We start from the raw sequence: 14078 nt of genomic DNA, 5'->3' as shown, positions 1-14078 counted from the left end.
GGGCGTATCCTTCTAGCTCTAGTTTCATCTGCCCCCGCCCAGGGGCGTATCCTTCTAGCTCTAGTAAGTTTCTTCTGCCCCCGCCCAGGGGCGCGTCCTGCTTGCTGTAGTTTCTTCTGCCCCCGCCCAGGGGCGAGTCCAGCTTGCTGTAGTTTCTTCTGCCCCCGCCCAGGGGCGCGTCCTCCTTGCTGTAGTTTCTTCTGCCCCCGCCCAGGGGCGCGTCCTCCTTGCTGTAGTTTCTTCTGCCCCCGCCCAGGGGCGTATCCTTCTAGCTCTAGTAAGTTTCTTCTGCCCCCGCCCAGGGGCGTATCCTTCTAGCTCTAGTTTCTTCTGCCCCCGCCCAGGGGCGCGTCCTCCTTGCTGTAGTTTCTTCTGCCCCCGCCCAGGGGCGCGTCCTCCTTGCTGTAGTTTCTTCTGCCCCCGCCCAGGGGCGTATCCTTCTAGCTCTAGTAAGTTTCTTCTGCCCCCGCCCAGGGGCGTATCCTTCTAGCTCTAGTTTCTTCTGCCCCCGCCCAGGGGCGCGTCCTCCTTGCTGTAGTTTCTTCTGCCCCCGCCCAGGGGCGCGTCCTTCTAACTCTAGTTTCTTGTGCAGCTGGGGGCGGGCCGCAGACGGAGTAACCGAGCGAACTAGCGGCGAAGCTTAATTTAGATCCTGTTTTCACATCGGAGCCTGTGCGTGATTTGCGCACGCGGTTTCGCTTTCTCTCTCCTTGAGTTTTTGGGGTCTTTTTGTGTCTGGGTTGAAGCTTCTCCTGCTCAGATCCTGATCAGGTGAGCTTTTAACCATGTGATTGGGAAGCTGGTGTTAACTTCAGGCTGAGGAAGGGGGAAGGTTGCACAAACAGGTCTCTCCGGTTTTGTTTCTGGCGTAGGAGAAACATCTTGATTAGAGTAACAAAGAGGGAGGTTGCGGATGTTATCTTGCAAGTAGTTGACAATGTAGATTTGCTGCGCTGTAGAAAATGTTTTTAATACATAGGAGCCAACTTTTGAACATTATTAGGGGTGCTGAGCCTAACAGAACTTACCTACCTCTTCCTAGACTCAAGCAAGGAGTTTGTTTAATTGTGGGGGGTGCAAAGCTGGCTCCTAGACTTGGACTAGTGTTAATAAATGTTATGATTTGGAAATTCTCACGTGTAGCTCTTGCTTTTAGAAGTTGGTGGAGCAGGTTTTGCAGGTGGTCATACGGAAAAAAGCGTTTCATGAGAATTTGACCCTAAAGAAAAGAGGAGGGGGGGGGGGTAACTATTTTTCAGGACATCTTGGGGTAGGTGGAAGATGAGGAACGTGGTGTAGGTCGTTTGTGTGTGAGGGGGAGAGTCTCGGAAGTCTTAGGGGGTCTTTTATTAAAGCTTAGCTCGAGTTATTTGCAGCAGGGCCCATTTTATTCCTGTGGGCTAAGCTTTAGTAAACAGGGGGATTAATATTAACCAGATCATAGTACCCACGGGACATATTAAGGGCAAACATTGTATTGTTGCTTACCCAAATGGTTAACAGAAGTGTTTACTAGAGACCAGTACAACGCAGAACATAGAGTAAGGGAAGGTTTAGTGAGTTCCAATAAAAAAGTATTTTACGTGCCAGGAAGTAAAAATGTTCATCTTTGGAGCCCTAGAGAATGACACAGGAACAGAGCCAAAGGGACAAACTTTCTCTCCGTCTTATGCTGTACTTTGAAGGCTGTTAATGAATTGGACAGTTATTTATGGATGGTGTTTTCATTTTTTTTGAAAAGTGAAAGTGATGCAGGCATGCACAGGATCCCCTGGGCAATATTTTGCCAGTTGCAGCCCGCACATCTGAGAAATATATCTTCCATTGCAGGAAGACAGGAGAGCTAGACTGAATCCTGAGATTGTTGATGACTTCTTATTCATCCACAGATTTAAAAATCATAACGGTGCTCCATAGGGCATATTTCTCCCCTCTAGGGCATACAAAACGGGTTGTATTTTGTACCCCTGGACAGAAGTGTTTGAGGCTTCTGCAGATGAGGACAGGGCCTGCGGGGATGGGAACAAACTTTGCCGTTCTCTAGCCCCAACCAAAACTAGTGGGAAGTGGGTGTGGACTGCGGAATCTGAAATTACAAGCAGAGGCGTATCTGGACTTCGGCGGGAGGGGGCACATTTTGACCCCCCTCCCGCCGACCCTCTCCACCCCACCGCCAACCGTCCCCCGCCGCCGTCACCAACCCCTGCCAGCCGAGGTCCTTCCGTTGCAAAGCTGGCGGGGGACCCCAACCCCCGCCAGCCGAGGTCCTCTCTTCCGTTGCAGCAAAGCTTCCTTCAGTTTCAAATTCTGAGGCTGACGTCCTGCACGTTGCAGAATGTCAGAACAAGAAGCTTTGCTGTAACGGAAGAGAGAACCTTGGCTGGCGGGGGTTGGGGTCCCCTGCCAGCAAAGATAGGTGACGGCAGGTTGGCGGCAGGAGGGGGTGGAAAGGGTCGTCGGCAGGGGGGTCCAGGGCCAAATCTACGGGGGCCCAGGCCCCCGTGGCCCCACACATATATGCCCCTGATTACAAGATGGTAGTTTGTGTGGTTAGGTGTCTGTTAATGTAGAAACATAACATTGTAGATGACAGCAGATAAAGACCCATGCAGTCCATCCAGTCTGCCCCATGAGATAAACTTATAGCATAAGGTATGATGTGATTCTACATGTGTCCTAAAAAGTCTGAGGGCCAGATGCACTAAAGTCGTCGTCAGAGCCGTTCCCTACCGAATTCCATAGTGAATCAGTAGGGAACGGCTATGCATCAAGGAAAGGGAATGCAAATGAGCTACTCATTGTAGCTCACTTGCATTCTCTATTCCATCGTAAAACTGTCGGCCAATCGGACGGTCAAGCATGTGCAGAGCAGCAAAGCGTTATGCTGGCTGCTCTGCGCATGCCAAATACGCCTCAAGTGCCAAGTGCTCGTCAGGAGCGTCCTTTATGGACGTTCTTCACTGTAGTCTATTATTAAAAAAACAATTACAGGCTCCGATGCTGCAGGCATCCGCTGCACCTACCATGGTACAAATAGAAGCAATTCTGGAGACTGTCATTAGGATTTCCATCCGCCCAGCGCCATCTTCCACCCAATCACAGCGAAGGAAGCATTGAGCTGAGCTAAACGCTTTTCCCCCCTCCTGCGAGGTAACCCTGGCTCCGATGCTGCAGGCTCTCAGCTGAGAGACCCGGAAGTCTCTCAGCCAATCACAGTGCGTTTAGCTGCTAAACGCGTTGTGATTGGCTCAGAGACTTTTGGCTCAGACACTTGCTGTGCTTCTCACCTGGATATCTCTTCCGGGTCTCTCAGCTGAGAGCCTGCAGCATCGGAACCTGTGATTTTTTTTTTTTATAATACACTACAGTGACGAGCATCCTTTTTTGCCCCCTCCCGATTTTATTTTTTTTTTACATTTTATAAGTTTTCCAAGCCCGCGCAGCCCCAACGAGAGGTATAGACTTCTCGTTAGATTTCCCAGCGTTTTTCAGCGTTAAGGCAAGGCAATCGAAAAAGCTTAGTGCATCTCATTACAAGTAATCTGCATTCCATTTGCGTTAGCTGCTACCGTCGTGGGAAAAAAGTATTTAGTGCATGCCAGGGTTTACTACTTGCTCGTTAATGGCTCGTAACGTTTAGTGCATCTGGCCCTGAGTATACATATCGTAGAAGTCTGCCTGAATCTTCCCAAGATCTGGCTAATTTCAGTTTTAATGTTTGTGCGAAATACATTTTGGGTTTTATAGTTAAAAAAGAACCCTGTTAGTAGCAGGCTAGTAACCAGACCAGGATTAGGGTAAGCCTGCACCTAAAGTGGGGGAGGGGCACAAAACATTATCCTGTGACTCCACATACCTGAGCTTGTGGGTGTCCCCAAAACTGAGTATACATCGGAGATGCCTGCCCCTGCACATTCTTGATTTTTGTGCATGCTTTGGGGTGGGAGGTGGCCTTCCTCACGTATGCTCAGTTTCATAAAAGCCAAGCATGTGCAGGTGGGGCGGATAGGTAGAGCAGCGGTGGCCCAGGAAAAGTGTAGCCAACTGCCAGGCTCTGGATGGAAGAGGGCTTCCGCTTGTGGAGATTGGAGATCCTGGGAGTCAACGCAGCACTCAGTGCCTAAGTTTTTGGGGGGAAGCCAGCCCCCTAAGGCCTCCCCCTGTGACTGGTTAGTGGGATGGAGGCTTGGAGGACTCCTGGCAACTAGTCAAATTCAGCAGCTCATGCTGTGAGTTTATTTGAAAAGTCATTTCCTGGATGTTGAAATAACTGGAGTGGCCTAGTGGTTAGAGCGCACAGGTCTTGCAATCCAGAGGTGGCCGGTTCAAATCCCGGTGCTGCTGCTCCTTGTGATCTTGGTCAAGTCACTTTAACCCTCCAGTGCTTCAGGTACAAACTTAGATTGTGAGCCCCCCCTGGGACAGAGAAATATCCAGAGTACCTGAATGTAACTCACCTTGAGTTACTAATGAAAAAGGTGTGAGCAAAATCCAAAAAAATAAAAGTTCCTTGTTTTTAATTTTTACAGAGAAATGCCAATATGGGGGAAACAATTTCCAAGCTGAGATCTATGGCCCATCAGAAGCATGAAAGCGAGCCCATATTGGCTAGGGATGGATCAGAGGAGGACAGGACCACCCCATACGTAAGCATCAATGGGAATGAGAATGGCTACTTGCCATATGTGGAGACAGAAAACCATGGGAGTACGTACTGCCATACCTGCCAAGGCACAGGAAGGATTCCCAAGGGTATGTGTTTAATTCTTTTTATTTCACAAATAAGTTTTTCTGCTCCTTTAGACATCTTAGTTCAATTCAACACAACAAAAAAAAATGTTCTACTCCATGTGGAAACTGAAAAGAATTAGACCATTCTTTCCAAGATCTGTCTTCCGCAGTCTAGTGCAATCACTTGTACTCAGTCACCTGGACTATTGCAACTCATTATACGCAGGATGCAAGGAACAAATACTGAAGATCCCCTAAGAATATCCTGAACTTACTCTGTCTTATATAATTCTTCACAATGTAACCCATAATTGTACTGCAACCAACTGCACTTCCATCTTTTACAATGTATTGTAAGCCACACTGAGCCCGCAAATAGGTGGGAAAATGTGGGATACAAATGCAAATAAATAAATAAATTCGGATGATTCTCTATTGTATTTACAGTGCCAGGAATATTAAGTTTCAGCTGTAATATCTTTGCTCATGTTAAGCACAAGTATAGCTATTGGCTAGATGCAGCTCCTGCCATAGTGTCATTTGTTCACACGTGAACCATGCCATTTGGTGTCGCCTTTGTGTCAGCTGGGGGTCCCTCTGTTTAGGAGTATATGATCTCTACTTATGCCAGATTTCCAAGTTTATTATGGGTTTACTACCTCGCCCATCGCCAGGTATGTCTGGGAAATCCAGAATGCGACTGATAGAACGAATGTGACGAAAGCCAGAAAAACCCCTTCTTAACCACAGCAGAAACATGGTATTCAAAAGAGAGTTTGGAACCGAATACAACTCCTAACTAACGAAAGGAGGTCACTGGAGTGACCACAGAATTAAAGAGATTAAGTGCAACCGAAGGAGTTGAAAGAAAACCGGTAAACCAACAAGCTGCAGTTCTTGAGGAATTAAGTACCATCATTTGATCTGATAGTCACCTAGATACTTCTTGAAGGCAAGACTGTAAAAGAGGAGAAACGGGGAAAAACCAGTAGAATACCATCAGCATACATAGAATTTATTAGTGTGTCCCTGAATCAAGAGTGCCAGAGGGATAAGAAAAATATTGAACAGAAGGGGAGACAGAATCGAGCCTTGAGGGACACCACATTGCATTGGATTAGGGGAGGAAGACAAAAGGATCGGTGGCAACAGTAAAATTCCTCTCCTTACGAAAAGAAGAAAACCACTGGAGCATCGTATCGGAAGCACCATATCAGAAATACCAATAGACTTTAACAAAGAGAGAAGTAGTGTGGTTAACCAGTTCAAAAGCTGAAAGTAGAATCAAGAGAAGAATGTAATTCACTATTTAAAGAGGCCACAGAGTGGTTATGTTTTACAGCAAAAGCTTCATTTAGACAAAACCAGCTTCTGTTTAAATGGACGTAACAGGTTTCTCCTCCTTTTGGACTTCATCTGAGTTGGAACTAGGGCTGGGATCTTCAGTCTTTTTTTTTTTTTTTTTTGGGGGGGGGGTTATTGGGATATTTACAGCTACTGGTTTTTCAGCCACCATTCTCTCCCCCCCCCCCCCCCCCCCCAGATTAGCTAAGCTGGGGAGGGGGCAACATGCACCATAGCTGCTTCTGGAACCCTGCAATCATGAGTCCTGAATTGGGTTCGTCGGAGGCTGTGAGCACTCCCCCTGCAGTAGCCCCACATGACCCAGGGGCCCATATACAAAGGCTACAGTAGTCACGTGCAGATGTCCAAGTATCTGCCTTCTACTTGGGGGCTGCTTTTACCAATGGGGAAAGGAGAAAGAGAATGGAGACTTGATATATTGCCTTTCTGCGGTTTCTTGCAACTACATTCAAAGTGGTTTATATAGTATATACAGGTATTTATTTGTACCAAGGCAATGGAGGGTTAAGGAGCTGTAGTGGAAACGAACCCAGTTCCCCAGGATCAAAATCTGCTGTACTAACCACTAGGCTACTCTTCCACTAGCAACATTCCATGTAGAGTCCCAAGTAGTGAAATGGGACTTGATATACTGCCGTTCAAAGCGGTTTGCATAGTATATACAGTAACCTGGAGCAATGGAGGGTTAAGTGACTTGCCCAGAGTCCTAAGTAGCTGCAGTGGGAAATGAACCCAGTTCCCCAGGATCAAAATCCGCTGTACTAACCACTAGGCTACTCTTCCACTAGCAACATTCCATGTAGAATCCCAAGTAGTGAAATGGGACTTGATATACTGCCATTCAAAGCGGTTTGCATAGTATATACAGGTACTTATTTGTACCTGGGGCAATGGAGGGTTAAGGAGCTGTAGTGGAAACGAACCCAGTTCCCCAGGATCAAAATCCGCTGTACTAACCACTAGGCTACTCTTCCACTAGCAACATTCCATGTAGAGTCCCAAGTAGTGAAATGGGACTTGATATACTGCCGTTCAAAGCGGTTTGCATAGTATATACAGTAACCTGGAGCAATGGAGGGTTAAGTGACTTGCCCAGAGTCCTAAGTAGCTGCAGTGGGAAATGAACCCAGTTCCCCAGGATCAAAATCCACTGTACTAACCACTAGGTTACTCTTCCACTAGCAACATTCCATGTAGAGTCCCAGGTAGTGAAATGGGACTTGATATACTGCCGTTCAAAGCGGTTTGCATAGTATATACAGTTACCTGGGGCAATGGAGGGTTAAGTGACTTGCCCAGAGTCCTAAGTAGCTACAGTGGGAAACGAACCCAGTTCCCCAGGATCAAAATCCGCTGTACTAACCACTAGGCTACTCTTCCACTAGCAACATTCCATGTAGAGTCCCAAGTAGTGAAATGGGACTTGATATACTGCCGTTCAAAGCGGTTTGCATAGTATATACAGTTACCTGGGGCAATGGAGGGTTAAGTGACTTGCCCAGAGTCCTAAGTAGCTACAGTGGGAAACGAACCCAGTTCCCCAGGATCAAAATCCACTGTACTAACCACTAGGTTACTCTTCCACTAGCAACATTCCATGTAGAGTCCCAGGTAGTGAAATGGGACTTGATATACTGCCGTTCAAAGCGGTTTGCATAGTATATACAGTTACCTGGGGCAATGGAGGGTTAAGTGACTTGCCCAGAGTCCTAAGTAGCTACAGTGGGAAACGAACCCAGTTCCCCAGGATCAAAATCCGCTGTACTAACCACTAGGCTACTCTTCCACTAGCAACATTCCATGTAGAGTCCCAAGTAGTGAAATGGGACTTGATATACTGCCATTCAAAGCGGTTTGCATAGTATATACAGGTACTTATTTGTACCTGGGGCAATGGAGGGTTAAGGAGCTGTAGTGGAAACGAACCCAGTTCCCCAGGATCAAAATCCGCTGTACTAACCACTAGGCTACTCTTCCACTAGCAACATTCCATGTAGAGTCCCAAGTAGTGAAATGGGACTTGATATACTGCCGTTCAAAGCGGTTTGCATAGTATATACAGTTACCTGGGGCAATGGAGGGTTAAGTGACTTGCCCAGAGTCCTAAGTAGCTGCAGTGGGAAACGAACCCAGTTCCCCAGGATCAAAATCCACTGTACTAACCACTAGGTTACTCTTCCACTAGCAACATTCCATGTAGAGTCCCAGGTAGTGAAATGGGACTTGATATACTGCCATTCAAAGCGGTTTGCATAGTATATACAAGTACTTATTTGTACCTGGGGCAATGGAGGGTTAAGGAGCTGTAGTGGAAACGAACCCAGTTCCCCAGGATCAAAATCCGCTGTACTAACCACTAGGCTACTCTTCCACTAGCAACATTCCATGTAGAGTCCCAAGTAGTGAAATGGGACTTGATATACTGCCATTCAAAGCGGTTTGCATAGTATATACAGGTACTTATTTGTACCTGGGGCAATGGAGGGTTAAGGAGCTGTAGTGGAAACGAACCCAGTTCCCCAGGATCAAAATCCGCTGTACTAACCACTAGGCTACTCTTCCACTAGCAACATTCCATGTAGAGTCCCAAGTAGTGAAATGGGACTTGATATACTGCCGTTCAAAGCGGTTTGCATAGTATATACAGTGGGGGAAATAAGTATTTGATCCCTTGCTGATTTTGTAAGTTTGCCCACTGACAAAGACATGAGCAGCCCATAATTGAAGGGTAGGTTATTGGTAACAGTGAGAGATAGCACATCACAAATTAAATCCGGAAAATCACATTGTGGAAAGTATATGAATTTATTTGCATTCTGCAGAGGGAAATAAGTATTTGATCCCTCTGGCAAACAAGACCTAATACTTGGTGGCAAAACCCTTGTTGGCAAGCACAGCGGTCAGACGTCTTCTGTAGTTGATGATGAGGTTTGCACACATGTCAGGAGGAATTTTGGTCCACTCCTCTTTGCAGATCATCTCTAAATCATTAAGAGTTCTGGGCTGTCGCTTGGCAACTCGCAGCTTCAGCTCCCTCCATAAGTTTTCAATGGGATTAAGGTCTGGTGACTGGCTAGGCCACTCCATGACCCTAATGTGCTTCTTCCTGAGCCACTCCTTTGTTGCCTTGGCTGTATGTTTTGGGTCATTGTCGTGCTGGAAGACCCAGCCACGACCCATTTTTAAGGCCCTGGCGGAGGGAAGGAGGTTGTCACTCAGAATTGTACGGTACATGGCCCCATCCATTCTCCCATTGATGCGGTGAAGTAGTCCTGTGCCCTTAGCAGAGAAACACCCCCAAAACATAACATTTCCACCTCCATGCTTGACAGTGGGGACGGTGTTCTTTGGGTCATAGGCAGCATTTCTCTTCCTCCAAACACGGCGAGTTGAGTTCATGCCAAAGAGCTCAATTTTTGTCTCATCTGACCACAGCACCTTCTCCCAATCACTCTCGGCATCATCCAGGTGTTCACTGGCAAACTTCAGACGGGCCGTCACATGTGCCTTCCGGAGCAGGGGGACCTTGCGGGCACTGCAGGATTGCAATCCGTTATGTCGTAATGTGTTACCAATGGTTTTCGTGGTGACAGTGGTCCCAGCTGCCTTGAGATCATTGACAAGTTCCCCCCTTGTAGTTGTAGGCTGATTTCTAACCTTCCTCATGATCAAGGATACCCCACGAGGTGAGATTTTGCGTGGAGCCCCAGATCTTTGTCGATTGACAGTCATTTTGTACTTCTTCCATTTTCTTACTATGGCACCAACAGTTGTCTCCTTCTCGCCCAGCGTCTTACTGATGGTTTTGTAGCCCATTCCAGCCTTGTGCAGGTGTATGATCTTGTCCCTGATATCCTTAGACAGCTCCTTGCTCTTGGCCATTTTGTAGAGGTTAGAGTCTGACTGATTCACTGAGTCTGTGGACAGGTGTCTTTCATACAGGTGACCATTGCCGACAGCTGTCTGTCATGCAGGTAACGAGTTGATTTGGAGCATCTACCTGGTCTGTAGGGGCCAGATCTCTTACTGGTTGGTGGGGGATCAAATACTTATTTCCCTCTGCAGAATGCAAATAAATTCATATACTTTCCACAATGTGATTTTCCGGATTTAATTTGTGATGTGCTATCTCTCACTGTTACCAATAACCTACCCTTCAATTATGGGCTGCTCATGTCTTTGTCAGTGGGCAAACTTACAAAATCAGCAAGGGATCAAATACTTATTTCCCCCACTGTACAGTTACCTGGGGCAATGGAGGGTTAAGTGACTTGCCCAGAGTCCTAAGTAGCTGCAGTGGGAAACGAACCCAGTTCCCCAGGATCAAAATCCACTGTACTAACCACTAGGTTACTCTTCCACTAGCAACATTCCATGTAGAGTCCCAGGTAGTGAAATGGGACTTGATATACTGCCATTCAAAGCGGTTTGCATAGTATATACAGGTACTTATTTGTACCTGGGGCAATGGAGGGTTAACTGACTTGCCCAGAGTCCTAAGTAGCTGCAGTGGGAATTGAGCCCAGTTCCCCAGGATCAAAGCCCGCTGCACTAACCATTAACCACTAGGCTACTTCTCCACTCTTGCCCCAGGCCCTTTCAAAAAGGGAGCCCAGCCACAAAATTGTCCGTTGGTAAACTTAGCCCTGTCCGTTTGTCTTCCCTAGCGAGTTCTATATCTGTCCCTCTCCCTTCCTCTTGCTCCCCCCTTACCCATGATTCTCTGTCCTTTTTTTTTTTTTTTACTGTCGGTGACTCAGTAGTGGCAGTGATTTAGATAGGCCACTGTTGTTGGGGCCTTCCCTCTGTGCATCCCACCTACTCTTATTCAACATTCTGTTTCTGTGTAGGTGGGACAAGCAGAGGGAAGGCCCTGACACTGGTGGCCTCTCTCAATTACTGCTGCTACCAAGTCACCGACAACAGGAAAAAAAAAAAAAAAGACCACGGGAAGGGAGAACAAGAGGAAAGGACAGATGCAGGACTTGCAGAAGGTGGGAGGGGAAGAGAGAAAGCGAAGAAGTGAGATCAGAGGTGGGGGGAGAGATGAGGTCAAAGAGAAGGGGCAGGCAGGCACTATAAGGACAGAGATGCGGGGGGGGGGGGGGGTTAGATAGGGGCAGGGCTGAAAAAGGGGAGAGGAGTTGGGGCAGGGCTTGTAAAAAGACAAAACTTGCAGTTAAATATGAAAAATTGACACAAAATCCTCATCTCCAAAACAGGTACACTGCCGTGGACCTGTCAGAATTTTTTTTTATTGTGTATGTGTCAAAAGGTCTCCATTTAGCAGAATATTCTCTGCCTTGTGTGGAATATTTGAATGAGCTTATTATTATGCATTTTAATAGAACATGCAGCTATGTCTTTACTTGCGTGCTTCAGCCCTCTCTGCACTCTAAGGTGTGCCTACCTGGCGCTAACCATGCAGTGATGCTCAGTGGCGCTGAGTGCATGGGAGTCCGTGAACATAGTAACGTAGATGACAGCAGATGGACCTGCACAGGCCATCCACTGTGCCCAATAACATATGTTATATGTTTCAATGTAACATTCTTGATCTCTCCTTGCCATTTTCAGAAGTCTGGCACTAGACATACTCTCTAAATACTGGAGTTGCTGTCGAAGCCCACTCCAGCCCGTCCAGATTAGAGAGTTGCACGGGGACAGAAATGCGACCCGTCCCCGCCGGGATCAAACCCATCCCTGCCAGAATCTAACCCATCCCCACCCGTCCCCGTGAGTAATCTCCTCCGTCCCTGCCCGTCCCCATAAAAAAAGGAAGTATAGAGTGGAGTGGACAGGAGGTACACAATGCAGAGTAATACATTTAAAACGAATCAGAGAAAATATTTCTTCACTCGTTAATATACTGAATCTTAGAAAAAGGGCAATAAATACATAAAACAAACAGAAGTTTTTTCCACACTAAAATAGAGAGAATTATTGGTCACCCAAACAGCACAATGTCCTCAACAAAAGAAACAAGTGGGTATGATAATGCTTTAGCTGCAGAAAAACAGCTCACAGCCAGTTCCCACCATGAGAGAAATAAATTGCCTATACACATATAAAACATAAAAGTAGTCAGCTGATCTCACCTCTGTGCAGTTCTCTTCTGTGGATACCGAGGTCTGGCAGTGCCTGGAAGACTCACTACATACAACTTGAGCAAATCTCCTGCACGTGTTGAACTTGAGTTGAGACAGAGAGAGACCCGGGTGAAAACGTGCAAGTGCTCGTCAGGGACGTCCTTTTTTTTAGATTATGGATGAAGGACATCTAAGTGTTAGGCGCTCAAGTCCCACCTTCGCTATGCCTCCAACACCCCCTTGAAATTTGGCCGTCCCTGTGATGGAGCAGTTAAGGATGCCCAAAATGGACGTTTCTCCGAGAAGGACATCCACGCCTTTGCTCTGCCCGACAACCCCCTTGAAATTTGGCCGTCCCTGCGATGGAGCAGTTAAGGACGCCCAAAATGGGCGTTTCTCAGAGCACATCCATGCCTTTACTCTGCCCCACACCATACCCCCCTTGGTATTTGGCCGTCCCTGTGACGGGGCAGTTGAGGGCGTCCTTCTTTTCATACTGGAGGAGAGCTTGGTTTCCGCCCACTAAAACAAAGGTATGTGCGCGTGTCCCCACGGGAATCCCACCAGAACATCCTCCATCCCCACGGGAATCCCGCATGTTTATTTCCATCCCCGCGGCACTCCCGCTGACCCGGAGGGGATTCCCGCAGACTCCGCTGGATGCCCGCAAACCCGTTCCCGTGCAGACCTCTAATCCAGATGTGTCCATCCAAATCTGCTCATCTGTGGCCTCAGTCGCTGGAGTTATTCATCTAAGCAATGCTGAGTTGTTGTTGTTGTTTTTTATTTTTTTTTTTAATTCTCTTTTCATATAGGAAACTTTTCTGTTTCTCACACACTTAAATTATGTTACTGTTATGTCCAACTCCTGTGGGAGGGTGTTCCAGGCATCCACCACCCTCTGTGGGAAAAGTATTTCCTGACATTACTCCTAGGTCGACCCCCCCCCCCCCCCACCTCAGTTCATGTTTTCAAGTTCTACCACTTCCCCTTCTCTGGAAAATATTTGTTTTGAATATTAATACCTTACAGATCTCTCTATATAAAACGCATCTCCAACGTTCTGAAGCCTCCACAAGTCCCAACGTTCTAAATGCATGGTGGTGAAACCCAGAATTCGCACATGAGTGTTTGCCCCGCCCCCCCCCCCCAAGTCAAACGTTATGACGTCGAGGGCGGACCAATGACACCCAACCAATCGCATCGCGAACCCGTTACTAAGCGACGGCACGTGACGTAAAACGCATTGCAGAACAATGAAAACCAGCAGCACACTGTTGCTACGCGACGTCAACAGCAACGCTAAAAGGACGAAACAGGGGTCACGTGACGTCATGAGCTGAGCTAGCAGCGTGGTGCCTCAGCTCCAAGACCCTCATCCCGCAAACAGCCTAATCCACCGGGGAAAAACCCTTCAAAACTCGCTGAGTTAATTAGTAACAGCGTATGGAAAAATATATCACGAAATCGCCAACAGCAATGACACAGCGGCTGGCCAATAAAGGAAAAAACAAGGCGAGCAGCGCAGAGGGCAAGATGGCAGAGGTAGGCCCCGAAGCGGCGGTGCCGAGTTTCACGGAGCAGCAGCTTTCCCAGTTGACCGGCGCAATTACGAGCGCCTGGGCTCTGAAATGGACAGCGCTGAATGATAAATTAGATAATCTCCAAATGGCAATGGATGGTCTGGGCACTCGAACAAGTGACTTAGAAACGCGAGTCTCTGCAATCGAGGACGACACACGCAGCTATGGTCCCGATTTGCGAAACCTACAGCAACAGCTTAGAGAACAAGGGTTAAAAATCGAAGACTTGGAGAGCAGATCACGAAGGAACAATGTGCGCATCGTAGGACTTACTGAACAATTGCCGGAGCGCAACCTAGAGCCATGGCTG

At 47.4% G+C, this 14078-nt stretch overlaps 1 protein-coding gene across 1 annotated transcript in view; it reads left to right on the top strand.

The window, feature by feature from the left end:
- Positions 1–588: 588 nt before the first annotated feature.
- Positions 589–14078, top strand: part of LOC115481350 (transmembrane protein 106A-like) — a 42347-nt gene continuing 28857 nt past the window's right edge. The window contains exons 1-2 of the mRNA XM_030220417.1: positions 589–771; positions 4530–4752. Of these exons, the coding sequence (XP_030076277.1) occupies positions 4542–4752 (211 nt within the window). The 5' untranslated portion in view covers positions 589–771; positions 4530–4541. The remainder of the gene's footprint in view (positions 772–4529; positions 4753–14078) is intronic.

Source organism: Microcaecilia unicolor, chromosome 12 (assembly GCF_901765095.1).
Source record: "Microcaecilia unicolor chromosome 12, aMicUni1.1, whole genome shotgun sequence".
NCBI classification, from domain to species: Eukaryota; Metazoa; Chordata; class Amphibia; order Gymnophiona; family Siphonopidae; genus Microcaecilia; species Microcaecilia unicolor.
Note: the sequence above shows the minus strand (reverse complement) of the source record. Positions and strands in the feature narration are given on the sequence as shown.